The 26,313-nt window shown below is 41.4% G+C and overlaps 1 protein-coding gene across 4 annotated transcripts in view; it reads right to left on the bottom strand.

Annotated features, from left to right (window-relative positions):
• prex1 (phosphatidylinositol-3,4,5-trisphosphate-dependent Rac exchange factor 1) overlaps positions 1–26,313 on the bottom strand; it is an 81,872-nt gene that overhangs the window by 24,977 nt on the left and 30,582 nt on the right. For 2 of the 4 annotated variants that reach the window (XR_015117905.1, XM_086214119.1), the window contains exons 7-17: positions 23,949–24,082; positions 23,514–23,632; positions 21,870–22,019; positions 16,668–16,815; positions 12,846–12,946; positions 10,906–11,009; positions 9,953–10,002; positions 8,294–8,369; positions 7,651–7,723; positions 4,448–4,593; positions 1,867–1,959 (exon numbers count right to left, since the gene is read on the bottom strand). Coding sequence is in view for 3 of the 4 variants with exons in the window: in XM_086214119.1 (XP_086070245.1) it covers positions 1,867–1,959; positions 4,448–4,593; positions 7,651–7,723; positions 8,294–8,369; positions 9,953–10,002; positions 10,906–11,009; positions 12,846–12,946; positions 16,668–16,815; positions 21,870–22,019; positions 23,514–23,632; positions 23,949–24,082 (1,194 nt within the window). In the remaining variant the exon portion in view is untranslated. The remainder of the gene's footprint in view (positions 1–1,866; positions 1,960–4,447; positions 4,594–7,650; positions 7,724–8,293; positions 8,370–9,952; positions 10,003–10,905; positions 11,010–12,845; positions 12,947–16,667; positions 16,816–21,869; positions 22,020–23,513; positions 23,633–23,948; positions 24,083–26,313) is intronic. The other 2 variants (XM_086214118.1, XM_086214120.1) reach the window with 1 other exon arrangement.

A 26,313-nucleotide genomic window follows, 5' to 3' on the forward strand; every position in this document is an offset into this window, starting at 1 on the left:
TGTTCTACCTGTTGCACACATTCATGGATGGGGGAGGGGGTATTTTAGTTTGCATACCTTTCTGTGCACACTTAATGACCTTCAATGACTTATAGGAAGATACAGGCCAAGCAAAAGAAGAAAAAGATTTTTATTAAAATCTTTTACCTCTGTTTACCTCCTAATGACAAAAGTGCATATCCCCACAGACCCACCCAACTGCCCATCCCAACCCCACCTAGGGGGTTCAGCAGATGTTTCACTCAATATCATGGAATCATCTGATCGGCATGTGAATATACAGAACATTTGATCACACAAACATACTCAGTCACAATGTGTCAAACACCTTAAGTGTTGTGCAATCAGGTATCAGCTTCTACAATCACACCCCTGCAGTGCTGCAAGATGTTAAATGCAGCCATCTTGCACATCTTCACTCACGTTAAGAGAATAATGCCCCCACTGTGTGTTCCCTGTGAGTCCAGTGTCCTGGACACAGATCCGGTGGGGTGGCCCTTGGCTGAGCCGGGCCCCGATTCTGGATAACAGCCCAGGATGGATGTAGAAATGACTGAGAGGAGCCCCAACCATTTGAATGTAGAAGTGTGTGTGTGTGTGTGTGTGTGTGTGTGTGTGTGTGTGTGTGTGTGTGTGTGTGTGTGTGTGTGTGTTACAGACCATGGGTGCCTGTTTGCCTGTGACTCTCTGTAATAGTATCATATAGTGAAAGAGCTCTGTGTGTGAGCCCTTTTCAGAGCCCCATGGGAATCAGCTGTGCTGCATTCACTGTGCTGGCACACAGTCTGTGTCACCACTAGCAATCCTGTTATTGTGGGGAATTGGGGACATGAGGGATGAGGGACACAGAGAGAGAAACGGAGAAAAAAGAGCAGAAGAGTGAGGGTTTACTGTGGAGGAAAGCAGGCCAAGGAGAAATAGAGGGATTATCAAAAGAATGACTGAGGAGAAGAGCAATGTGGGAAAGATCTACAATGACTAAATAACAGAAAGAGATGAGGAAACAGGGGCAATCAGGATAAATTGATGGGAGCACAAAAGTTCAACTTAGTGTGAAAGTATAAGCAAAAAGTATCACCTGTCTAACTAAATTGGGATGGCGTGAGGTGAAGAAGAAAGGGAAATATTTCACCATGCACTTTCTCTCCAACTGCACAGTGAAATTCATGTCAGGTTAAAGGAAGATATGTCTGACGGTTGACACAGCATCGACTAGTTCCATAAAATAAAAAGTAAAAAATGTCTTATTCAAGGAAAAAAATTACACACATGTCAAATGGTGTGTCGGGCAACTATCCATCCATCCATCCATCCATCCATTTCCTATACCGCTTATCAGTTAAGGGTCATTGGGGGGCCTGGAGCCTATCCCAGCAGACATTGGGCTAGAGGCGGGGTCCATCGCAGGGCCATCAGGAGCAACAGCAAATTTTGCTCAAGGATACTTGGATATGGTCACTAGGGGAAGTGAGGATTGAACCAGCAACCCTTCTGTTGCTACATGGTCAATCTATATAAGAGCCATGCCGGTGTCGGGCAACTATTAGCATTTCAAATTACAGTGTGTGTGTGTGTGTGTGTGTGTGTGTGTGTGTGTGTGTGTGTGTGTGTGTGCGTGAGCATGTCTAATGGATCCCCAGCCAACGAGAATGCAGTTTTTCCAAAGGAGCAGAGACAGACGGACAGCAGCTTTCCAAACAGTAGACAGCCATTACTTACTGGAACTAATGCTCTGGGGCAGGCAGAGGTTGTGTGTGTGTTTGTGCGTGTGTGTGTGTGTGTGTGTGTGTGTGTGTGTGTGTGTGTGTGTGTGTGTGTGTGTGTGTTCGTGTGTGTGTCCATGCACATGCGTGTGTTGACCATTACCTCAGCATGTGAGCCCCGGGTGACAGATTTCACAACAATGGCCTTGTTTTTCTCCTCAATCTCAAAACCGTAGTCTTCCTCCTCAGGGTGAATCTAGCAGAGGATAGTCACATAATTACAAACGTGTTCACTAATGTCTTTCAACGATTTAGCATTTAGATTCAGCAGCAATCGATTTGGTCACATTGCACCATGTTTTATTGCATAAGGACTATCCAATCCTGATCATGGTCTCCTCAATCGGTCGTTTTCACGGGTTGCCAGGTGTCTTGCTTCCTGTGATGTTCCCTGCTTCTTATATTGTATTCCCCTCTGGTTGGGGAGCTTAGTTAAATGCTCTGATCACCAAACACATTAGCTGACTTCCATTAGGTAAGCTGCCAGGGCCATCTTCCGGCTGCACGACCCTGATAAGATGAGAATCACTGCAGTTACATCAGAGGAGATGGCTGTGGTAAATACAGAGTTCCCGCACTTCACTTCAATAATAGCCACCAGGGAGGATTAGTTCTACTAATCAAGAGAGAAAAGCCATTTCCACCTCTTGTCAAAAGTCAGCATGCTTCCTTCCCACTCTGATATGAAAAAGGATGCCAAGTTATCCCAAAAGATGCTGGGTGACCTACTTCCCTAATTTCTGACCTATATACCTGTACTACGTTATAATGCCAAGTTATCTGGAAGCTGGCCAGTCAGAAGAAAGATAGCTTGTGAGGTACAAAACAGCTCGTGGAAAGTAGGTGAACCCCTGAATTAAATTACAAACCAGGGAACTAGCATAACAGTCCACAACTGTTTACCCGGATCATAGGTTTTATACCAAAAAAAATATACTTTTTAAAATTTAATTTCTTTTATTTCAGTTTTACAAATGAACAGTCAGTATGTTATACAGTCCAATCTGGGCCGGCCCACTGTATCATTATAAAAGCAAACAACTCATAGCGCTTTTACTGACCCTTAAGGTTGAAACCCCCTTTGAGTTGAAGTAGCTTTGATCCAGTCTGCAAATACTTCCTTTCTGACACGAGCCAACCAGATACTCAGATGCTCAGGCACAATCTATCAGGCATAACTAGAAATGTCTGATGCTTTTGAAACAATGGGAAGTGGAGTGGAGGACTCTTTTAGTTTTGTGACTGAATCGATTATCCTGCCTTTGGTCTAAACATAGACCAGGTGCACATGATTGCATACAATTTTGTTGCTTGCGTCATTGGTTTGTTAACCTGAAGCATTAGATTGTTTCTCAGAACTATCAGAGGAGTTGCCATGGACACTGTGTCGAAAAGGACAAACACTTCAAAAAAAAAAAAACTAGCAGGTGATTAGATGAGCCACTGATCAGTTGACATAGAAGCTGAAACCAGTTGACAGATGATAGATATCTCTTGCATGGAGAAAAGTTTTCAGAGGAATTTTTTTGGTTGTCTTTGAGGGAAGAAATACTCTCCAGCTCTGATACAACTGATGCTATAGCAGCATCTATGCTAGCCTCTTGAGAAGTGACCTCGTGAAAAACATGGGAGCAAAAGACAAGAATGAAGTTTTAAAATCTAAGACATTTTGAATGTTGAGAGAAAATCCAAACTAACTACCGCTTGTTTGACATCTGAGCCCAAAATAGAGTTGTCTCCAACCATCACCAAATGAAGATGAGTGTAAATCTCATATGCAACAACAGTCTGCTATTTTTCTATTGTTTCAGCAGCAGCATGACAAGCAATATAGGTGATTATATTTCACGAGTCGACATTCATTAAAATGTATACTGATCAGAGCCGATCCAAAGGTGTTTATTGTCATCAAAGCAGCCTCGGATCCCTGGGGGAGGGGTCTGTGCGTATAGTGATGTTAATTACTTCTAGCTGTGTGATCAGAGAGCACACACAGACACACAGACACAAACACAGACACACACACAATTCCAAACAAACAATCTGGAGGGGAGGTACAGTAGATGTGTGCACAAATGTGTTCACTCATGCACAGATGCACAGCAAACTTATCTTGACAACAGGAGGAAAGTTGTATGCGAAATGCAAATTAGACAGAGTTTGATGGAGCCAGGGGACTGATAGGAAACTGGGACAACACAAATATCCCAGAATGAAGAAGTAGGGTCATTTACTCATAGACTAAATTTCTCTGGACCGATACTCCAGATATTGATCAAAGGTCAAAAGAAAATAGCGAATGTCAGTTCACATCCCACGTGGTCTTTTGAAACGTCTACCATGATGCGCACACACAACCGGTGTGTGTATGTATTTGTTTGATAGAGTGACACAGGCCAATTCTGCTACATTTCAGCATCTGTTTACACTAAACTGCTGCCTCCCACCTTCCACAGTGACTCATTTAGTCAACTCTATAGTGCACACTGCTCATTCCAGGTGGTTGCCAATCTAAAGATCTATGCTCCATATTTATGGGCCTGTCTTACATTTGTGAAACACATTCCCATCTGTATGGTTATCTTTTCATCTGAAGCAAGTGACACCTACTGTGAGAGTGGTAAGATCTGTTCATATGCATACGTCTGAAAGTGTGTGCTCCGTATGTGCCTGTTATATCTTACCACCAGGGACTTCACCAAGATGTTCTCGATGAGTTTGAAGTCATTGCGCTGGAGCTGCTTGCTTTTGGTGCTGGTTCCTTCAGTCTCCTCGTCAGCATAGAAACGGAAGAACTGGGACTCGTCTTTGAACTCGCTCTTCTCCAGAACTGAGGGAAAAAACACACACGGCATTCCATGAGAAAGAGGAACTATAGAGGGAGAAAGCAAACAAGCATATATGTTTGAGTGAAGGGAAAACATTTTTCACAAAGCAACAGCGAGACAAACAGCACACTAAAACAAAAGGCATCACTGCATACATGTTTTTTAAACAAAGGGTGTTCATGCTCATACTGGTAGAATTAATGTTCTGAGGTCAACTTCTAGAGCCATGGTGATGCGTAAGTGTTGACCATTCACAACAAAATTAAATTTCCACTTACAGTGTGGAAGTCTTTAGTTTTTGAATACTTATGAATAGGTCTTGATCACCAAAAATAGTTTTTTCACCATATGCGTCAAAAAAAAGAAAAAAAAGAACCCAGCAACATATATTTAGCTTGAAGCTAACAGTGCGCCAGGGCCACTAACTGCAAGCAAAGCTTCAAAAATATGTCCATTTGCAAACTCTCAAGCACATCGTATGATATAATCCACTTCTTCCTTATCCAGATTTTGGCTGAAAGCAAATGAAAAGCAACCCTTCTTGAAAAGACAAAAAAAAAAAAAACCTTTTTGTGAATTAAGTATCACTAATTTGTTCATTAGCTAACGGTGCTGTCAAAAACATCTGGGGCTAAAGAAAATCTGGGTCATAGTCAACGCAGGCCAGGGTGAAGAGGACTCTCCGGAGGACACAAGAAACAGTCTGCTGTGGGTTTGGAAATCCCACTGTTGTGCTGAGCTCCACTCCCAACACATGGGGCTCGTCAAACAGGTGAGAAGCACATTATGGATGCTTCAAGAGACGAATCATTTTGGGCTGGAAAAAACACACGATATTAATGGCTTTGTAGGCTTCTTTTATATCATGAGGGTATTTATTCTATCAACAGCAGCTGTCCTCTTCAGTGGCACTGAATTAAAGGAAGTGATGCATTATCTACTTGCACAAGCAGATCTGCAACAGGTGCCAACGCGCAAACACACACACACACACACACACACAAGTCTAAAACGCCATATGGACCTCCATATGCACTGTTCTGAATGGGTGTGTGTTTACATGTGCCACTGGTTTAACAAGTGGCATTGCAACTGCAGTGTATTTAGTTTTGGACTAATGCCATGAAGTGGGAGATGTAGAAGTTGTTTGTGTCACACTAAAGTGGTTGTATGTGGTTCACATACATATTCACCCGGGAGTATTTCAGTCTCTTATGTGTGTGAATCTGTAAACGGACCTTGAATGGGACTTGTACGGGCAACACCGTGAGCAAAACGCACCCAGCTGTTCGGAGACTTTTGCGAGCATCTGGCACCCTCAGATGAACAAAAGCCTACGCAAACTGATTACTCGCACACCACACCCGCTCACGCTGGCCTCCAACCAACTCAAACGAAGCAAGAGCGTGAATTATTTCCTGTGAGTCATGGAGGCTGTGGCCTTTTAATACCTTAACACACCTAATAACAGTATTCATTCACATTTTTTAACAATACATGTCCATCCATGATGCTGCCTCACGCCTTTGAGGAAATTTTTCAAGACCATACATTCTCTGAAATGTATAAGACTTTTCTCAGTTGATGTGTTTGTGAAGCAACTTCCAACTTTTCCAAAATTTTCAAGCTTTTTATCATTTCTGCAGACAATTAAAACAATAGGATTTCAAACAATTAAAAAGATGCTTTTCCTAATGCTTTAGCTGGATTGGCACCTTGAATTAGCAGTTGTGATTTTGTTACATTTCACGGACAACTAAACCAGCTCTCGCAAAATGAATCCTCACAGGACACTTTTTTTTTCCCCCAGGGAGGAAGGAAAGGCATCGTGCATAGAAGTGCCTTCAGCAGGTAAGGAGAGATGAAAGGCAAAGAGCCTTAACCATGTCATCTGTTATCAATCATCACACTTTCAGAGAGCTACCGTCACATGGCAGTAAACAAAACCAGACGAAAATAGGCCAAGTTAAGAAGGACAAGGACAAAAATAAGAGGAAATGACAAAGGATTTAAGGGCATGCAGGTGAAGAGCAACAGATGTGCTGACTAAGGACTAGAGAAAGTGACTGGAGAAAAGGTGAGGAGTGCAGACAAGCTCAAAAGAGTGAAGTCATGACCCCAAAGCAGGGGAGAGGGAGAGGCAGGAAAGAACAGGTGACTCTTCTAAACAGATGGTAGTGGGCGGTACAGGTGTGAGTGAGTGCGTGTTTGTGTGTGCGTAGAAGTCAAGTTGAAAGAGGGGGAGAAGCAGCTTTAAGACCATCTAGGTATGGCTGACTGTAACATCGGTGCTAGATGTCGTTAACCACAGAGTCCTCTTACAAAAGAAAGATTGTAAGCCAGCACAGGCAACTTATTCAGTATCCAAAAACAAGAAAACTTTTGACCTTACAAGGAAATTAAGCAGCATTTGCATCAAAGGTCTTTCAGGAAGTTTTACTGAATTTTTCATCAGAGGAGACATCTGACCATGGCTGTCAGTCTGTCTTCATCTTAAATATCCACATCAAATGCTGTCAGCACATCTCTGTGGTGCTTCAGCAAAAAGTGCTTCTTTTAAGTGTTTTTTACATTGTTATGTACATAGCTGATGATGAGCAGTCTGTACTTGGGCCTTAACCAGCAGTTATGCTTCAGCGGACTGACCCAGACAGTCGTGTCACTAATCCAAACAGCTCTGGTTAGGGTACACTGCTAATACTGTTTACGTTCAACACACTGGGCTGGTCTACAATACATCGTGGTCAGTGAGATTAGTGAGATTTAGCTAGACTAAACATATTTTTCAACCTATGGCAAGGGAGACGCTAATATTGCGTTATTGCGGGTAGAGAAAGACTGAGGGGCTAAATGTACGATGAGGTAATAGAGCAGCGGGGTGGGAGTGAGAGAACAACAGCGGTGAATTGAGTTAAACCTCCAGCAAGTGAGAAAGAGAACATCATTGTCTCTTGAGCTTCTTTTTATCCTGCGCCGAACAAGAGAAAGTGCAATCTAAACTGACCCAGCGTTTTTTTGTGTTCCGTGTGTATGCATGTGTGAGGGAGGATTTAACTGACCGTGGTGCATGAAACCATTGTTGCAGAGGCCAACACCCAGCATCACAGCGTCCTCTCGGGTCGAGCAGTCTCCCTAGGAAACCGAATCAATGACGCACACAGTCAGTCAGTGACAATGCCTATTTACACCTTCACATACACATCAGAGCGCGGCACTGTCGGCTTGAAATAGCTGCGTGTTTGTTGGATTGGAGAAGATGATGATGAGGTGTGAGCAGTACCTGTTTACAATTAGGTGCACAAGAAAGACGAGGACACTTCTACATTTATTCTACGTATTGAGTAGGAAAAAAATGGGAGCGAGAGGGCTAATTTGATAGACAAATAAAAAGACAAGCTGGAGGCGGAGGCAAAAATGTGTCCAAAATACGGCAGAAACAAAAATTCTGCTTCTTTTCTACCATGTGTATATTCCAAATTTAATTTAATACAGTTTTTAATACAGGAAGTTACTTGGACAGCAAAATAGTCTTTTTGCCCCCCCCCCCCCAAAACACTAACAAAATTGAATAATTCATGCCAAAATCTGCATTTTAGCAACATTAAAATGCTCAAGCAGGACAATTACACAAAAGCTACTCAGTTACAGTAAGAAGTGTCGATTTCATAGGTCTTGATGGAATAAAAGCAATGCCGGTCGTACCTGTGAGAGAAGCCAGTCCACAAGTTTGCAAGCAGGCACCACAGATTTGAAGGTTTTCAGATGGTGGTCTCTGTCCCTAGAGAAAGAATGAAAGGTCTCAAAAAATTTTGAGCACGTGATTTGCATGAAAATACAGGTCACAGAGCATAGCAAATGTAGCTAGGTGACAAAATGTGTTCGTGGTTTTCAGCAGGGATGCATAGTCTTTAATTTTTGCTGATATTTTAAAACTTAGATAGCCGGTGTTTACAGATGTCTACATTATCTATATGAAGCAAGGATTTGATATTTACATTTTATGAATGCTGAAAAACACAATGTCAGTTTTTAAAGGGAGCATTTTTCCTGTAATTCCCAAAACATTTGTCTGCCGTTACTGATGATGAGCAACGAAGAAGAGATTTGATCAAAGCTTTGCTTCCTCTCTATAACACGATATTGAGGGTTAAAATGAAATCCCTGAAGTATGGAAGAACAGATTTGTGCTTAAGAGCATTTCATGAATGAGATCCGGAGTGTTGAGTAGAAACACAGAGTGATTCCAGTAGCAGTGACATTAGCCTCAATAAACAAGATTGATTTGATTTGCTTTATCCCCTTTCTCTATTTATCAATTCCATCATATGTCATCATTCAGTGTATTTTAATGTTATAAATCTAGCGGGGGCTTTGACACGATTACATTTAATATGATGGACGTGCAGTTTATGATAACTTGTGATTCATTAAACACAATACATCCATCACTCAAAGATTACAATTGATAGCCTAGCCTGTAATGCCAATTTAGAGACGGATTAAAAAAGCCAGACCATATTACATAATATCTAGCTGGCAGGCAGAAGGATCGCCTTTGTATGTTAATAGGATTTGTCTCCAGACCAAAAGCTCCTCTTTGTTTGCACCGACGGCAACCTGGGCACTTCAATCAGCGAGTGAGAGATGGAGGGAGAGATAGAGAGACAAAGGGAGGAGCGAATGAAAGGATGGCGGAAGGTGGGCCTTTCCTTCTTTAGTTACCTTCTTTCTTTAGAATGTCAGATGGAAGATTTTTAATTACTTGGTAAAGATCTGATGGAAGCTCAAAACAAACATCTGAATTCGGAAGGAATTACGTTTTTTTTTTTTTATAAATTCTCCTTGAAACGGCGATGTACAACTGTGGAGAAAATGATGGAAAACAGCAACAAAATAAAATTCAATAAATAAATAAAGGGAGGAATTACAGTATGTGTATAGGAAGGTAATTTAACTTGTATGTGTGACTTGTTTGAGCAAGAAAGTGAGAAAGTATCTGTGTGCATATATGCAAGGTATTGGGAAAAAGCGAGCAAGCAAGAGCAGGAAGCAAGAAGTCATTGATGATGCGTCAAACAATGTAGTCTGCTGTCGTCATTTGCTCTCTCACTCCCTCCTCGAAATAAACCCTGCAGGCATGAAAACCTGGCATCTCTGACTTGAACTGAACCCGTGAACCTACAGCAGCTCGAGAGAGGTTTCGACAAATGTCATTCCTGGAAGCGCTTCAGTTAGTGTAGAATGGTTGTTGTTGACAGAATGTGAACCCTTCATGAATATGCATTCTTACACCTGGGGAGTGTGAACGTTGGCATATGAGTGGGTGGGGTGGGGAGGGTGGGAAGAAGGACAGGTACTTACTTGATGACAGGCGTGTGGAGGCTGTGAAGGCGGCAGTACAGCCTGACGCCCTAGAAGAGAAGAAAAAACAGAGCGTCTGAGTCATAGAACATACACATCTTAGGTAAACAAGAACAAGAATGGCCTCGGGACAAGAGATTTTAGCTGCTGACTGTATAAAGAGCTACCCCAAGGCTATCGTTTTAGGTCAGAATTTTCAAACCCACTGCTGCTAAAATTGGTTCTGAGAACAGAAGAAGATAACAGCCTTCAGTTATTTTCAAGCATTATGTCTTTGTTTTTGATGTTTGAGTGTAGTTTTATGATTGAGTTTTATTTGGGAAGGAATTATTGCCTGCGGGGACACTGAAGGTTTATGCTAATATGAATGTACAAAATAAATTTCTAAAAAAAGAAGGTAATTGGATTTAAAAAAAAATAAAAAATTTTCTAGTGCATTCCATAAAATTGGAGTAAGAAAAGATAAATACACCAAAACAACATGTGATTCCCATAAAACCATGAATTGGTGGGTGATTCACAAAAAAAAAAGAAAAAAGAGATGGAACTGAGTTAAAGTCGAATTTCCTCAGGCTGTTTCTTAGTCCGGGTGCTCTAAAGGAGTGAGAGTCCTTTTTAGTCCTGTGTTCCTGTAAAATTGAAGATCAACCAAAAGGTTCTTGCCAGAGGGCCTAAAGCTGTGTTGTGTCTCATAACAAGTTAAGTGCCTCTTAAAGTAATTAGCAAAATCTTAGACTCAATTCTATATCTTACTGGTGGACAGTGCAGATCTGCTAATGGACGGAAGATCTCTACATTTGGTACCAACCAATTTCTGACGGATGCAGGAAAACAGTTGTTGAATGATGCTATAAAAGCATGAATTACTTTGTTTGGATAGGTATTACAAATGAATGGCTTAATTTTTGATACCTTCTCTAAGTTGAGGGTTTAGAATTAGAAAAAGGAGTTACCTTAGACATGATGTCCTCCATCTCACTGCGGGCCTTGTAGGTGCCGTCGTCGTAGCGGAAGCGGTACAGCACCTGTTCGTTCTTGAACTGGTGCTTGTCCGACACTGCGGTGGTAACAGAAGGAGAGGGTTTTATTTCTGCTGGAAATCTGAAAAAGCCCATTTGATTTTCCCTACAGTGCACTAGTTTATTAATTCAAGAATACTCATCCGGATATCTGATCTGAGACACAGCAGTTATAAACTCACAGCTATACTGTGACATTCAAATATTTGACATAGTAAGCCAATTCCAGTCCTTCTTCCAAAAAAAGCATCGAAAAGCCTCGGAAACATCCCAGTGTCTCGTGTAAAATATTCTTACAAACACATGTCTATTGGGGAAGTCAACACTGCCAAATAGGCTGTTTGGTTCCACCAGAAGTTGGCAAAGATTCAAACAAGCTGCTGGTTTTCTCAGTCTAGACTTAAAATGCCTTCATAAAAACCAAAGGAATGCGTCATTCAAAAACAATCATTGTAAAGCATCAAATGCGGGATTTTTAAGTGCACAAAATGATCGTTGAATTATTATCGGAGCAATGCAGACATGTGCCAAGATTCCAGTTTGAGCCGGTGCATTTCAAACATGCACAGCTGAGGACACTGGATAAAGTTTGTATGATGTACTGTGAAATGTTGCGGTTGGTTGTCTCCCAACAAAACTACAGCAGGGCTCAAGGACAGCTTCCATTTACCACTCTGTTAACATTACCTCTGATTTCCTTTCACTGACTACCTGGTTGCACCTCCACAACGCCTGCGGGTCCGCAATCTCACCAGTTTGCCCACAAAGCCCAAACTGCTAACCCACAGAGCCCTGCGTGTCATCATTGTATCTCCCTGTGGTTGTGGGCTACTGTGGGGGAGGATTTCAGGGGATTTTCCACAGGTATTTAAGAATATGAACACCAGGTCTCAGTAAATCCCCTGGAGGCGGTGTGCACAAATCGTGACAGAGTTTGCATTCGCTATGTACAAGAGACCCTTCAGCAACACTCTGGACAAGTGCATTCATACATTATTCATACAGTGTGCATGCGCGTATGTGTGTGTTTGTAGTTTATTTCTCAATGCATAATTCAGGTTAGTGCACCTGTGAAAGTCCTAATCAACAGCAAATTGGGGAAGGGGATGAGGAGAATAAGATATTCCCACCAGAGTGATTATCAGCAAGGTTTTTGGATAATGGCGTTTACCATATAATATAAGTTCCAGGAGCCTTCAGAGATGATATTTTTAATTCACACTGTTTGTTAGAGTTTTAACATTTGATACGTGATTCCACTGTGAATGAAATGTAGCTACTTTGCCAACTCTGAGACTGTCAATGCAATGGCTCTTTGTCCCTGCTAGAAAAAAAACAGACAAATAAATAAAAATAAAAAAGGATTTTGTGATAACATCTAATGTTTCATATGGTATAATCTTAACTGCTGTCTGCTTAGAGTGAGCTAGATTTGCTATAGAAGTTATTTATTAGCATGACATCCTTCAGTAATTATACGTTCAGTATTGAACCCGCTCTTCATTTATTAGTTATCAGTTCATCCTTCAATGTTGTTCCAACTTTACAATTACAAAAACACAATTCCAAAGGAGGATTTCCCAACTTGGAAACTCCAATTTTCCAAAATCACATGAATGCAGCATATATTGAAGATGTATTTCCTCACTTAAATGAATTAGTCCAACCCTTAAAGAAGCACAATTTGACTTAAGTTATAGAGAAATGTCAGGAAACAAACCAGGAGACAAGAGGCCAAGATGAGAAATAGGATAAGAGAGTAAAAACCAACAACTTTAAAGCAATAAAAGATGACAGCACTTTAAGAAACATAGAAGGTCTCAGAGAGAGTGATGTAAGATGAGAGAGGAATAAAAAATTTTGTTTTGCCTCACCATGGTGAATGATGCCATTTTCCAGCAAGGCTTGTCCCAGGTTGACCCCTTCGTCAGGTTTACTGATCTCCCCACTCTCAATTAGCCACGACACAAACTCACTGAGGACAAACAACAAAGACAGATGCAGTATGAAGGTGTCTGCGTTCTTAAAACCTGCACATTGTTTTAAATGTTGTTTTCATGCTTGGCACCTGCCTGCTTCTTGCGCTCATTGCTTTGATATATATGATTTTGATTTCATCCAGAACCAACACAAGCTAAGCGGATACACAGACACGTTCCCTGACTGATTCTGTTTACAAAGCGACATCAGAAGAAGATGAGCTGGTGTGCGTGATAAAAGATGGCTTGATTGTTCCTTCTAGCATTAGCTGTAAGAGAGAATTGATGTGTAGAAATAAACAAGAGCAGGTGATTACTGAGTGGCCATTTCAACCCAAAAGCTTTGTTTGTATACATCAAGCACTGCAATGCATTATTGACTCTGTTATTGATTGCTGGGTGGCTACTTCTCTAATGGCTAGCAGAGTGAATAGGGGGAAGTTCTTTTATCCACAAGAACATTTTAAATTGGAACAGAAAGAAGACCTGGACTGCTGGTTTGTACAATATTACGAGGGTGGATGCAACAACAAAAGAGTCAATGGAAGCAGTGAAATACGTCCCTTGTAAAACTCAGCTGGCCGTGATGTTCACCACCCGAACTCATGCACAATGTTGCTGATTCTGTAATAAGTCTCTACTTATAAAGTCTGCACACGCATATAACTCATATTTGTCAATTTTTTTTTCTTTTGCAACAAATATTTCCAAGATGCATTGACACTGTAACTGAATTATCCCTCCAAGTTTAAGCGCTTCAGTTCTCCTCACAGGCAGAGTGCACTGAACAAATGTTTGAGGGAGAAAATTACATTCTCCCCTCCTTCGTCTTTCATGCTACTGAGTGAAATCACTTCCCTGGGTAATGATGAAGAGCAAGTGTGTGTGTAGGGGGGGTTAGAGAGAGAGAGAGAGAGAGAGAGAGAGAGAAATAGAGAGATCTTTTTCATGCGCAAATTTAGGCATATGAGATGCATGACTGTGTATAGATGTGTTTATGATCATGTGGGACTCTGGACACCTTGAACCATCTGCCAACGGTCCCCTTTGTCTGCCTGCAGTCCAAAAAATGAATATTTTTTCATAATTAATGGGCGTTTTTCTTGTAACCTGACAGGTGCGAGTGTACGCGTGTGTGGGTGTGTGTGTGACCGTGTGTGAGAGAGAGTGAGAGAAAAACACAGTATGAGAGTGTATGTGTGTTTGCAGTGTTCAGAGTTCATTGTCTCTTTGTGAGTGAATGTTCATGTCTCAGCCTGTGGCTGTTAATTGACATTGACATTGACAGGGGACTCAAGTAAATGGTGTGTGTTTGCGCGTGTGTGTGTGTTATTATGTAAGAGTCAGGTTAATTTTGGTTACAGAGCTGTTATGGAAATTATAATGATGAGCAGGGAAAACGTGTGTGTGCGTGAGCACGCGCACACCTAACCAGAGAGCCTTCAACCACACAGTAAGTAGAAGACAGGGATAATGGATTTATGGGAATATCTGCAGATGAACAGGCGAGTCTCTGCATATTACTGTATCTGAAGCTCAGCAGCAGCAGCCGGATTTTTGAAGATTTAATTTCATTTGACATATAAAGACAATAGCCTACAAGCTTTTCAAGTGTGACATCATCAATCAGGGATGGACAATTTCTAAAGTCTGATTTCAGCCATACTAACAGTATGCAGTTTTCACAATATGATGACTCAAGCAACCTGTAAGTATCAGTTAAACATCGCAAAAGACAAAACCTTTCTTGCATTCTGATATTTTGCAGAAATTCTCTGAAAAACATGCACCATTTAACTGGATTCTGTTTCCTTTGTGGAATGCATACATCCATTTTATCCAGTTTAAAAACCCTACTTATTAAATATCTACTTTGAATTCAATTGTGTTGATAATGAATATGGCCATGGGACAGAGCTCAAGCGTATTTCCACGGAGGGCTGTAAATTACACTCGGTCAAGAATTAGTGGAACAGACGCAAGACAAGGAGGAATATTTGCTTTCAAATCAGTTCGTTTTGTCCATTCTTGGTCTTGAGGGCTCTTCCTAACGCAGTTAAGGACAAAGCTTGCATTAATATATCAAGATATGAGGAACAAGTGTCATAATACGATAAAAATGTAAAGTGATTTAATGCTGATCATTTCCCGATGTTGACAGCAGATAGATGATGTAATTATACCATCAAGGTAACAGGGTGCGATCAAACTGGCAGACACGAAAGAAGCACTCAGACGATACCGGCTACCGATTGGATCAGACAGACAAATGCAGAGGGCTAATGCAAGTTACACTCATCAGTAGGAAATGACTGAGTGATAAAGTGAGGAAAGATAATGGTCAGTGAAAGCTGAGTGAGACAGGAAGGCTAAAAAAAGCAGAAACACCCATGTTGGTAAATGACAGAACATGAACTAGACCCTGGACTCTGACCTACACTTGGGTGGGCACATAAAATATTACTTCTAAATGATGATAACAGGCAGGGGTGGGCGCACGCATGCACACACACACACACACACACACACACACACACAAGCTTTTATTTCTATAACGCTTAAGCAAAGTGTTATTAATGATTTCCCTTAAAATCAGTGCAGAAATGTATGCATGATGTCACTCATTTCCGCACTCGTCATTGGCCGCCTCTAGTCATGCGTTCATAGTAGCTGCTGCACCAGTTTAAAGCAATTACGGCAGCTGTAGCAGGGTCTTATTTGGTTTCAGAAAAGTTTTTCCCATTCTTTATTGATGTTGGGATGCCAATATTGCAATTCAATGCATCAAACTTTGTTTAGATTTGTGCTGCTGCAAGATAAAACCATACAGTTGTCAAAATAAATTAAAGTTATATGAAATGTTCCAGTTGAATTTTTTGAAATAAAATTAATCTTTTGTCTTAACTGATAGAAAAGTAGTCATTTTTAGCAGCCGCTCTGTGCTGAGCAGCCCCATTGACAGTTCTGTAGACACATAACTGTTACTGTCTGCTTTCACCAAGGTAGTTTCATCCCCCCCCCCCCCCCAAGATGGTGCTGGAATGAGTGATTGCTGCCCAGGATGTCATATCCTTTCTGTGTGTGTGTGTGTGTGTGTGTGTGTGTGTGTGTGTGTGTGTGTGTGTGTGTGTGTGTGTGCGTGCGCACGCGCAAGAGTAGTAAAGTCTGAAGCAAGTCTCTCATTCTCTCGTCACACATCAAGGGGACAGGAAGGGGAATGACTCGCTGTTAAAGGTCTCCTCATTATGAAAGTCTAGTTGTGTACCAAACATTAGTAACACTGTGGGGACTTGCCTCCCTTTTGGCATGAAATAAAAAAGTCCCTCTAACTTAAACCATTATATTTTTAGCGTGGACACTTGGTTTGAGATTAAGTAAAGATCAGGGTTGGGTTAAGGTTTAGGCAAGTCGTGGTTATGGTTAGTGTTACTCTGGTTAACGTCCTCTGATGTAATGATATGAGTGTGCGTTCAGTGTCTTGGCTCTGTCGACAACCCGTGAGAGGAGACTATGAGGGGGGCTCATTACAGAGGAGTGGATGCAGGGATAAAACAGCATGGATATTTTGCCAAGACTTAAGGAGACTGAATACCAGCTCTTTTGAAAGCCTGCTGATCTTGCGTAACAATGATTTGTGAGGATCCCCTTGTGAACACCAGAGCAATGCAGTCACATTCTTGGAAACTGTAAAAAGCTCTAGGAGGCAAAGAAACTCACTTTCCCATGAAACACTTGGGCACGATGCTGAGTTTCCTGCGTCGATCCTTTATCAGGTGCCGGCTCTTGGTCATCATCATGTGATAGAGCTTCTCCCCCTTTTCTGCAATCATCACATAAGCATCCCGCTCCATTCCCAGTTTGAGACCTATGAACAACAGAGAAACATGATAAATCCAGGAGAACCTGCCACATATTGAGATTAGGATTATGTCTTTTCAACTGAGTATACAGAGGAAGATGTGGGAATGGAGGTGAAAGAACAAAAATAATCGGATCACAACCCAGTCATTATGTCACAATGCCAAGAAAAATTATGAGTCATTATGGGACGTAAATGTCAACTCCTCAGCTACCAGCTCATATCACTGCCAAAGGCCAAAGACTGTCATGGTGCTATTACAAGAGACAAACAGTCCTTTGCCGAGACCGCCTGGTTGTGTTCTGGTATCGTGCATCTGGAACATAGCCAGGAATGAAGCATGGCGGCTCGGGTCTGCCACAACTTTATAAAACAATCCCAGATGTTAATCTGTGTTACACAAGTGGTTGCTTTAGAAGCTCAGAAGGGCAGCGTGATTGTGATCGTGATCTTCTTTCTGTGTTGGTTTGTGAACTATTATTCCCCCCCAACTGTAAGACAGAATATGTAAGGGGCCATTGTAAGACCCCTGTCCTACGAGTCCACTATTTGAGCTCCTTAACTTCTTTGTGGGTTTGATAAACTTCTGACCTGCACTCGGAGACTTTCTGACTTGGCCGACTCAACTCTGCTACACAGTGAGACTCTCTAAGCTGCTTACCTCAACCGAGAGACCTACTGAGCTGCTGAATAAAATATTATGGGTTTCCACCTACAACAAGCATGAATACATATATATCATATATTTGTGATATCTCCACTCTGCCAGGTGACTGGAATTTGTCAACTCTCAAACTCCTTGCTTATATTCTGCTAGTGTATCAATGAATAACTGCTACTCATCAAGACTCAAGCAAAGTTCCTGCTGATTCGTGTGGGGGGCCTAGCCCTGAAGTTACAGTGACAACTTTAGCCCAGACCCACTTAAGGGGAATCCCAAAGCAGGAGCAAAGGCCCTTTGCAACTGAGTCAAACAACTTTTTTGGCAGAGACCCATCATATGAATTTTACGGTTTGCTATTGTGCCAGAGAGTAGTTGTTACTGGCTTCTCAGCCAAGCCATTCACAAATATCCTTGGGCGATGTGGTTTCCCCTCTGCTTGTCTCACTTCATCAATAAACTCTATGCACTCCTGCAGCAATGAAAGGCAAAGTGAAATTTTACAATGGCAGTTTTTTAATACCCTTAGCTCGGTTCTCGTATTTACAGTCTAATTCAAGCCCAAATTCTAACACAACATAAAAAGAATTTGATTACACGACTTCATCACTAGCACTTTTGGATATTTAAAGCATTTCTATTCAGTATGATTAACATTGTGGCACTAGAAATCACACCAGAGCACCTGCATTTCAGACCAAAACAAAGGCTCATTTTCTTCCTGCTTCTCTTCCAGTCGGAGATGAGTTTTTGGAATTCAAATGCCAGCTGTCTGCCAGATTTGTTACACAATTTTACTGATAACTTTAGATGAAATTTAAATGCCTCTTAGGAGAAAGTCCATACATTCTCTGTACCATCTGTTTACACGTGTAAATAAACCATGAAATCCATGTTAAAATATACTGCGCCATATTCAAGTGAAATGACAAGATACATGGTTTTATTAGACATAAACCTGTATTGTATTTTATATTTTAACCAAAACAGATTTATAAGTCTATCTTTTTTATCGATTATTCATTATTAAAGTACACATGACGCAAATTTCTATGACCTTTCCTATATTTTCTGATTTTATAAACTTTTCAACAAAATGTCTAAAAAAAAATAAAATTCTAATGCTAGCTACCTAAACCTCAAATGACATACGTGAGGTAACAAAGGTTTTAGATTAGAACAGATATGTTTTTAGGGATAATGGTGCCAATTCTTTGTTGATTCTGAGTGGAACTTTCAACTTAACACTGTAGCTAAAGATGCATGTCTCTCGATACGATTTCAAGATGTGAAATTAAGATACATTGCACTTGATCTTTCCCTTTCCTTTGTAGGCACACAGCCTCACTGTCAAGCAAGGAATAGCTGTCAGAAAAATAAGCCGGCATTAATGAAAGGAATTGGAAGCACGCAATAATTTCAGTTCCTGATTCCCATTCCTACTAAGGCTTGTTTCAATTGAATGTTTCAGTAAGCTTTTGACGACAATCTCACGACCACAAGGAGTCAAGCCGCCCATCATAACAAAGAACTGGGAATCTCAGATTACATCACACACTGAGGGAGTGTGGCTTCACTCTCAGCTCAGGGTGTGAGACTATGTAATACAGATGAATGCAAATATCTTTTAGGCAGCATTATGAAATTAAACTTGTAACGTTTTGAGATAAAAAGCCTGACCCACTGAAATGGGAGAGGGGGTGAGTCAGACGCTATAAAAAGTCAATTCTCCCAGTGAGTCTTTGGAGGTTTTGCACTGACGGCCTGTGATGGAGGTGGGGTTATATTACATTTGACAGCAGCTGAAGTAGACTTCAACAATGAGTGTGATTGAACAACAGACGGGGCCTGTCCAGCGAAGAGGCCCCTCAGCTTCTGCCCCTTCAGTTTTTTCTCCAGCTGTCAGAGATTGTCTTGTGCTGCTCCTCGTCATCCTACGCTTGCAGGCAGAGTAAAAACCCAATCGTATTATGCATTTACCTCCAGCTGGCAGTTCATAAACAATGGAAATCTTTTGGTAAAAAGGAGCCATATGTCCAAGCGCAGGCTTCATAGAAATACACGGAGAAGGTAACATTAAGTAAGGCGAGTCAGAGACATCAAAGCACTGCCAGGTTTTACTGCCGTAGAACTTCATCACGGGGCTGTCTAAACTGAAGTAGAGAAATGGAGAGAAAGGTAAGAGAGAAGCGTATACTGTGGAGTGTGGAAAGGGAGAGCGTGGGGAAATTAGGCACTGTGACTGATCTGGCATCTGTTAGCCTCAGGTCGGTTTCCGCCAGATCGTAACATAACACCACAAGCTGCAGCGCACTCCGTACTTAGTATTACTATGAAATGCTTTCATCACAGGATCAGATGCTTATGACGACATATTCTGAAGCGGGCACTTACTTTAGGTTGGCCCAGATTACAAACACTAATTTACAAAGTTGTGAAAGCTCACGTGCAACTGACTCTAAATCCTTTTTTCTTCTCTTTTCTTCTTTTTTTTTTTTTTTTAACCAAAATTGAGTTCAAAAGCTTGAGGGATCAAATTTGGACTTTTTAGTCATAAAGGCTATCAGGTGGCCTGTTGCACACGGCCCCAAATCTGTTTAATGCCATTAACAGAACATAACAAGGACAGATGGCTGGCACCGAACAGGTGCATTTTAAGGCAAAAGAGGGAAGTCCCTCAATGGAGGGAAAACAACTTGAGGATTAACCAGGCTATCCATTTACCTTGCTGATGTCAAATCAGCAAAAGTGTGGCTGTGATGATTTAAGAATGAAATGTCTCGCTTTCCTGAATGAGACTACACGACACTAATCTAAAACTTTTTTCCATAAACAATTCCACATGCAAAACAAACTGGAGTAATGGAGACAAATCTCCCTGAACATCTACAGACACAAACACTTTTGTCAACAATAAAAATAGCCCCGTCAGTGTATTACGCAATTTTTTTCTTTGACATGCAAACACGTTTCTATTTTCAACTTTTTATCTAAGATGCTTTTTTTAGGACATCTTTTGTTTTCCTGAGAGATGTTTGATTAAACAGTCCCATCCCACCCAGTCCTTTGATTAGCCACGTAGCTCCTTCTGCACAGAAAGCAGGAATTGATTTTTGGAGTGTTCTTTTGTAAGAGCTTCTGCTTGGTACACAGGTCAGCCAGCTAACTCTGAACATCATGTCACCTCAGCCTCTATATTTGAAACAAAGGCAGGGAGAGCTTGTTCAAGGTGGGACATCACCGTAGGACACAACACTGTAACCAGGTCAAAGGTACATCCACAGTTATTAGTGAGTATGCCACCTGAGGGAACCTCCACAGTTTACAATTTGGAGGCGAAACTCACATGTGAGCCAAAAAGCTTCACCACTACTGGCAGAGAGGAAGTATCTCCGAGGACAGGTACATCACTGTGCTAATTAGACTCGGGATTTCTGGGAAGTACGGCAGAAAAGTAGACACAGAATGTATCATGAGGATGAGAGCAGCGTGAGGCGTCACTATATTAGATATAATGATCAAGGTTAATGCCATTATCCCCAAGGGGCAATTCATATACAGCCAGCAGTGAATAAAAACAATAAATATATATCGCTCGTGCATAAAAGACAGACTCAATAAATACACGGAAGGAGCAGATATTGTGAAACAAAAAAAGTTTGGAACAAATACCAGCTGGTACATGAGTGGTTTCCTGTTTAACATGTTTGTTGTTGGCATGCCTTTCTCAGAGTTTCCGTCACATCAAAGTTAAAGGCCCAAGTTAACAGAAGTCATAGAGATATTTGTTTCCGTATAGTTGAATGTAACCAACAGAAACCTGAAGAGAGAAAGCGACTTGACAATAATGACATCATGTTCAGGGGTTCAAAATGTTGTCAGACCCACTGGATCACATTATGATAGTGGAACAAGTCGTTGTGGTAGTTGCGTGATGCTCAAAACAATTCATCCATCGTTGATCAGAACATGATTACGCTGTTATGGGGCGATGGCAGTGCAAACTACGTCTTGGGAAGTGAATCACGTGGCTCTTCTAAAACTTCCTGAATGTTATCAGTCCAAATGGATCACTTCATGACAGTGATCATAGTCATTTTGCAGAGGTTGTACAATGGAGCCGCTTGTTTCTCAAAGTAAATCAATGGGGGAAAAGTGTGTGGGAAACCGCAGTGCATCATGTGGTGGGTGGGAGAGGGATGTACAAATCTGAGACGGCACTGTCATTAGAAAAAACATTAGGACCCGCCTTTGAGTGCGAGATGAATCATGAAACGTCTGAATGAATTTCACAGCAACAGAAAAACCTTTGATTTTGATGAGAAATATTTTTTTGTAGACGTATTTGGCAAATGACAATAAATAGCACAGGATTAAAACAGAAAAATGTATTACTCACTCTCTCTCTGCTCGCGTTCCCTTAAGATGGCGTCCAGCCACTTCTGCTTGTCCTCAGCATTTTTGGCCATGCAGACAAACCACTTGTTTTTTGCCGTGTTGTGGATCTTCCAGCCGTTTGTCACCGTGTAGTTGTTGCTGTGATAGTCCGCTGCATAATAAATAAAAGTGAATCAATGAATTATTTTCCAAAATGGGGTCAAACTCTTCATGACAAATATTAAAAGGTATAGTAGGGAGGTTGGTGTTATTGTCATCTCAGTATATCAAGCATGTTTTAGAAGTGTAATTCTGACTTAATTGTCACTTTTTCCTTTCACATTACACCTGCATGAATGATTTAAAGCTGTAGACAGATTTACAAGCCAGTTAAAAAGATAAATATGATGCATGTGAACAGTGAAAGACCATCTTTTCCTCTGACTCAACAAATTCTCTCCCTGTACCTCTCCCCCTAATCTAATTTTGTCATCCATTTAGCTGCAGGTGAGCAGCTCCTGAATAATGAATGGTCACTGATAATGGGGTGCATTAGTCTCACACTCAAAGGTCATATAAATAGATCTGATACTTCAGGCCCCACAGGGAGCAGCTCCTGCCGTTTTGGGAGATGGGAACAGGTTTCAGGAGCGCAACACAAAAAGTCTGCCATTCTCCAGTATTTTCATTCATGCCGAGATCTAGTGAGGATGTATGAGTCAGTGAGGGAGCGGACATTTACCTTTTTAAAGGTGAGCAAGGTCACTACTTATGTGTGACTCACGGTTGTAGAATACTTTGAGTGAAGTCTCGGTTACCTATGATTAAACTAAATGTTTCCAACAAATTTTTCAACAGAAAAACCCTCAGTTACCATGCAATTCATTTCTATTACTCACACTAATTAGATAATGTTTAGATTTTGAATTCTTTAGATCAGTGAGGGAGGCATGTTTTTGGAGGAGTGGTTTCCCCCTTCTTTGCTGTTACAGCTAGCTGCAAACCCTCAGAAACAAAGAAGGTCATGAGAGATTGCAAAATATTCTGCAGGAGAGAGAGAGAGAGAGAGAGAGAGAGAGAGAGAGAGAGAGAGAGAGAGAGAAAAGAGGAAATGTGAGAGAGGAAGTGTTTCTACACCAGCAGACTATGCATACCAAGCCTTGTAAAGAAACAAAGCATCAGAAAAAAAAACAAGCTGAGTGGTGGCCATACCGCAAGCAGCCACAGATGAGGCGTTTCTCTCGAGCACAATATTTCAGGAAGTACAAAAGCGTATTAAGTTTGTCACTTAGCTGCAGGGTTGTTTTTTCGCAGTTCAGATTTGTATCAACACCATAACCCATTACCAAGTACCTGACATCAAAAGGTGGTACATGAGATAGTGAGCTACATCCTGTGTGAAACTAGGTGCAAGTCTGATACTCCACCCAAACTGTCAACAAGAGCCTGATTCATATCCAGCTACCAGTCTCTACATGGCACATTGCATGATGTGAAATGAAAAAAATAAACACCGCAGGCAAACTGACATAAGTTAGATGATGTTGTTATTGGACAATTGTCTATATAAACTGAGGTATCAAAGCGAATGTGTTTCGGTTTGCGAAGCAGTTACACAAAAATGAGAGAAAGTCTTCACAGGTAATGTTGCTGGGGAAATACAAACCTGTTCCATCTTCCACATTTTCCACCTCCATCACTTCAGTGTTGATTCGGCCTCTGAACACATAGAGGGGCCCGTTGATAGACTTGGTCCTCTTGGTGGACTTCTTTCCAGATACCCTACTAAATGAGACAACATTGCGGTTACACTCAGCATGGAAAACATCCGCTGATGCCAACGCAACAGCAAAAAAAAAGAAAAAGAAAAAGTCTTTAACACATGTACATTCATGCAGACATAGGTATGAGAGTGGAAAAGCCATGAAGGTGTTTTGAATTTTTTTTTTTTTTGCATATGGATTACCTGTCCACACTCGCTGGAATGTGAACTTTTGCTCCAGTTTTCCATGTCTGGCTAGCTTCTACTACAAGGTCAATGAATGCTTCCCTTTCACACTCTGTGGCAAATGTATAGTTTCCCCTATGTTACATGTCTCACCTGGACTTCCTCTTGCAGTAAACCAAAAGGTTATCAAACAGGAAGAACACCCGTTCTTGAATATTTCCTGCCGAAATTTTGAGGAGATTTCCATGAAGCAGCAACTCTGTGCAGATATCAGTCAGGTTGGTTCCCTGTTGAAAAATACAAAACAAGGATTGAAAGGGAGATTAGCGAGCAGGCTTACACATCAGCGCCGTTTATTTTTTATCAGACCGCAAACTGGAAACCCTGATAACAGTCTAAATGGACAGGTTGCAAGGAAAATACTTTTGTCTGAAGAACTTGATGAACCTCAGTGAAACAATATAAGATAAATTGTTTTCATTCCATCAGCAAAGACAGGAACAAGTGAAGACAGCTGAGCTCCACCCAAATCCGTGCACAGTACAAAACTGTCACAATAAGAAATGCTTTGCCAAGATAGTTAGCAGCAACAATGCAGAACTCTCCAGCACTTAGAGTTGGAGAGTTTCCCAACATGACTGCAGGTTGTCTGACTGCACGGCTCAGCAAACTCAAAATCTTTAGTTAATGAGACACACTGAAGTGGATGGGCAGCCCTCAAATCTGTTACCTTGGCCTAGATTCTATTTCCTATATGAGGTCAATGCAACTGTGTTGTAGGAGAAAAAAGCCTTTTATTCTTCTCTCGGGATGTAAACTCATATACAAATACATCCCCATGTCTGTACGCATAAAAGTTCAGCTGCATATTCATAGAGGAAGGAAACATAAACACGTGACATGAAACAGACGGAGGTGATGAAGTAAATTCTTTGTTTCAAATCTTCCTGAACTGCTGAAATTCGAATATTGCTACTAGAAAAGTGAAGCATGAACCTTCCAGTCAGTATTATCAAGGTTGTTGACGTCATTCTGGAACGGTAAAAACACACCCCTTTATCGCTGAATTTAACAGCCAAATTACCAATACAGAACAGAAACTGCTCTCTCTGACATATCTAGGTATCTAGGTCAGGAAAAACAGATGGAATGTAATATCTGAATAGAATAGAAACAAGGAAATACAATAAATAAGATTTGAAATGAATGTGGATGCCTTTGTCTGTAAGCAGTGGTGAGAAAAGGAGGCTACCAAAAAAATAATAATGGAGTTGAAAGACATCTCATTACTCTCAGTTAAACAGATCGTTCCACTTCAAATCATCTGGAACTAAATACACCCATGTGTGGACTCAGGACAAGCCCCCCCCCCCCCCAGGCTTGAAGAGTACCCACCTCCCTCACCACATCCCCACAGGCACACACATCAGATTTGGACTTCACTGTTATCTTTGATGTCTCTGACTCTCGTCCATCAGACTGTGGAACCCCACCCCCACCCCCGGCCGGCCAGCCACACCCAGTCTCAAGAGTCCATAATTGTTTCCCAAGAGTATATCTTTATGATGGATGTTCATAGGGATATAAAAAAAAAAAACTAGGTCGCAGGGGAGGGGATCCTGTTCCAGGCGATTGATTCGACCTCACGTTAGGTTGAGTTGGAGGTGAGTGAAGAATACACTCTTTGTATCCATGTGTGCACAAGCGTGTCTGTGGTGTGTGTGTGTGTGTGTATAGGCATGTCGATGAGCTACTGCATTCATAATGTATGTGTGTGTACAAATAAGGGTGTTTGTGTGTGTGTGTGTGTGTGTGTGTGCGCGCGCACACGTGTGTTTGTGTGTGCGCGCGCAGGGGTATGGTGATTCTAAGCAGCAGAGGTAATGCATCTGGGCCTGATTCGGCACAACTGGAGGCCTCCTCCATTAGCTGAAGGTGAATAGCCTGGAGAGTCGCTGGAGAGAGGAAAGAGGAGCGAGACTAATGCTGTTAAGAATCCTGGGAGAGGGTGAAGGGCCTTTCCGAGCTTCCAGGCAGTTGTTCAGAACATAGAAACTGCCTGTCTTGAACAAAAAAGTCAAGTCTGAGTTTTTTGACTGAATCTGACATAAATATCTTACTTTAGTCTAAGATCACTGATTTGACTCCAACCGACATGTAAGGAGCTATTTGATGTCCAGTATCAGTTTTTTTCACCACTACTGTTCTTACAATGACTCATGGGGACATTAAGTATCAGGACCGCACCAAAAAAAGTCAAAATCCCAAGTCCTCACATTTGAATACTGAAAATTGACCACTCTCACTGATCTTATCAAGTGTCAACTGATTTCTTTTGGTTGCAAAAGCTTGGTGTGTGTTGAGTAAATAAAAAATAAAGCACGAGGGGCATCATCGAGGCACAGAAAGGGACCAAACACTGTTCAGTATTATTTTTGACATATCTGATTAAACAGTTCTTGTTTTTCTCTTGTTATGGTGGACTGTGACTGGGGTCAAATGTTGACTTTTTTTCTGA

This window comes from Aulostomus chinensis, chromosome 9, assembly GCF_037954235.1.
Source record: "Aulostomus chinensis isolate RoL2024-O1b breed Wild chromosome 9, RoL_Achi_v1.0, whole genome shotgun sequence".
Taxonomy (NCBI): Eukaryota; Metazoa; Chordata; class Actinopteri; order Syngnathiformes; family Aulostomidae; genus Aulostomus; species Aulostomus chinensis.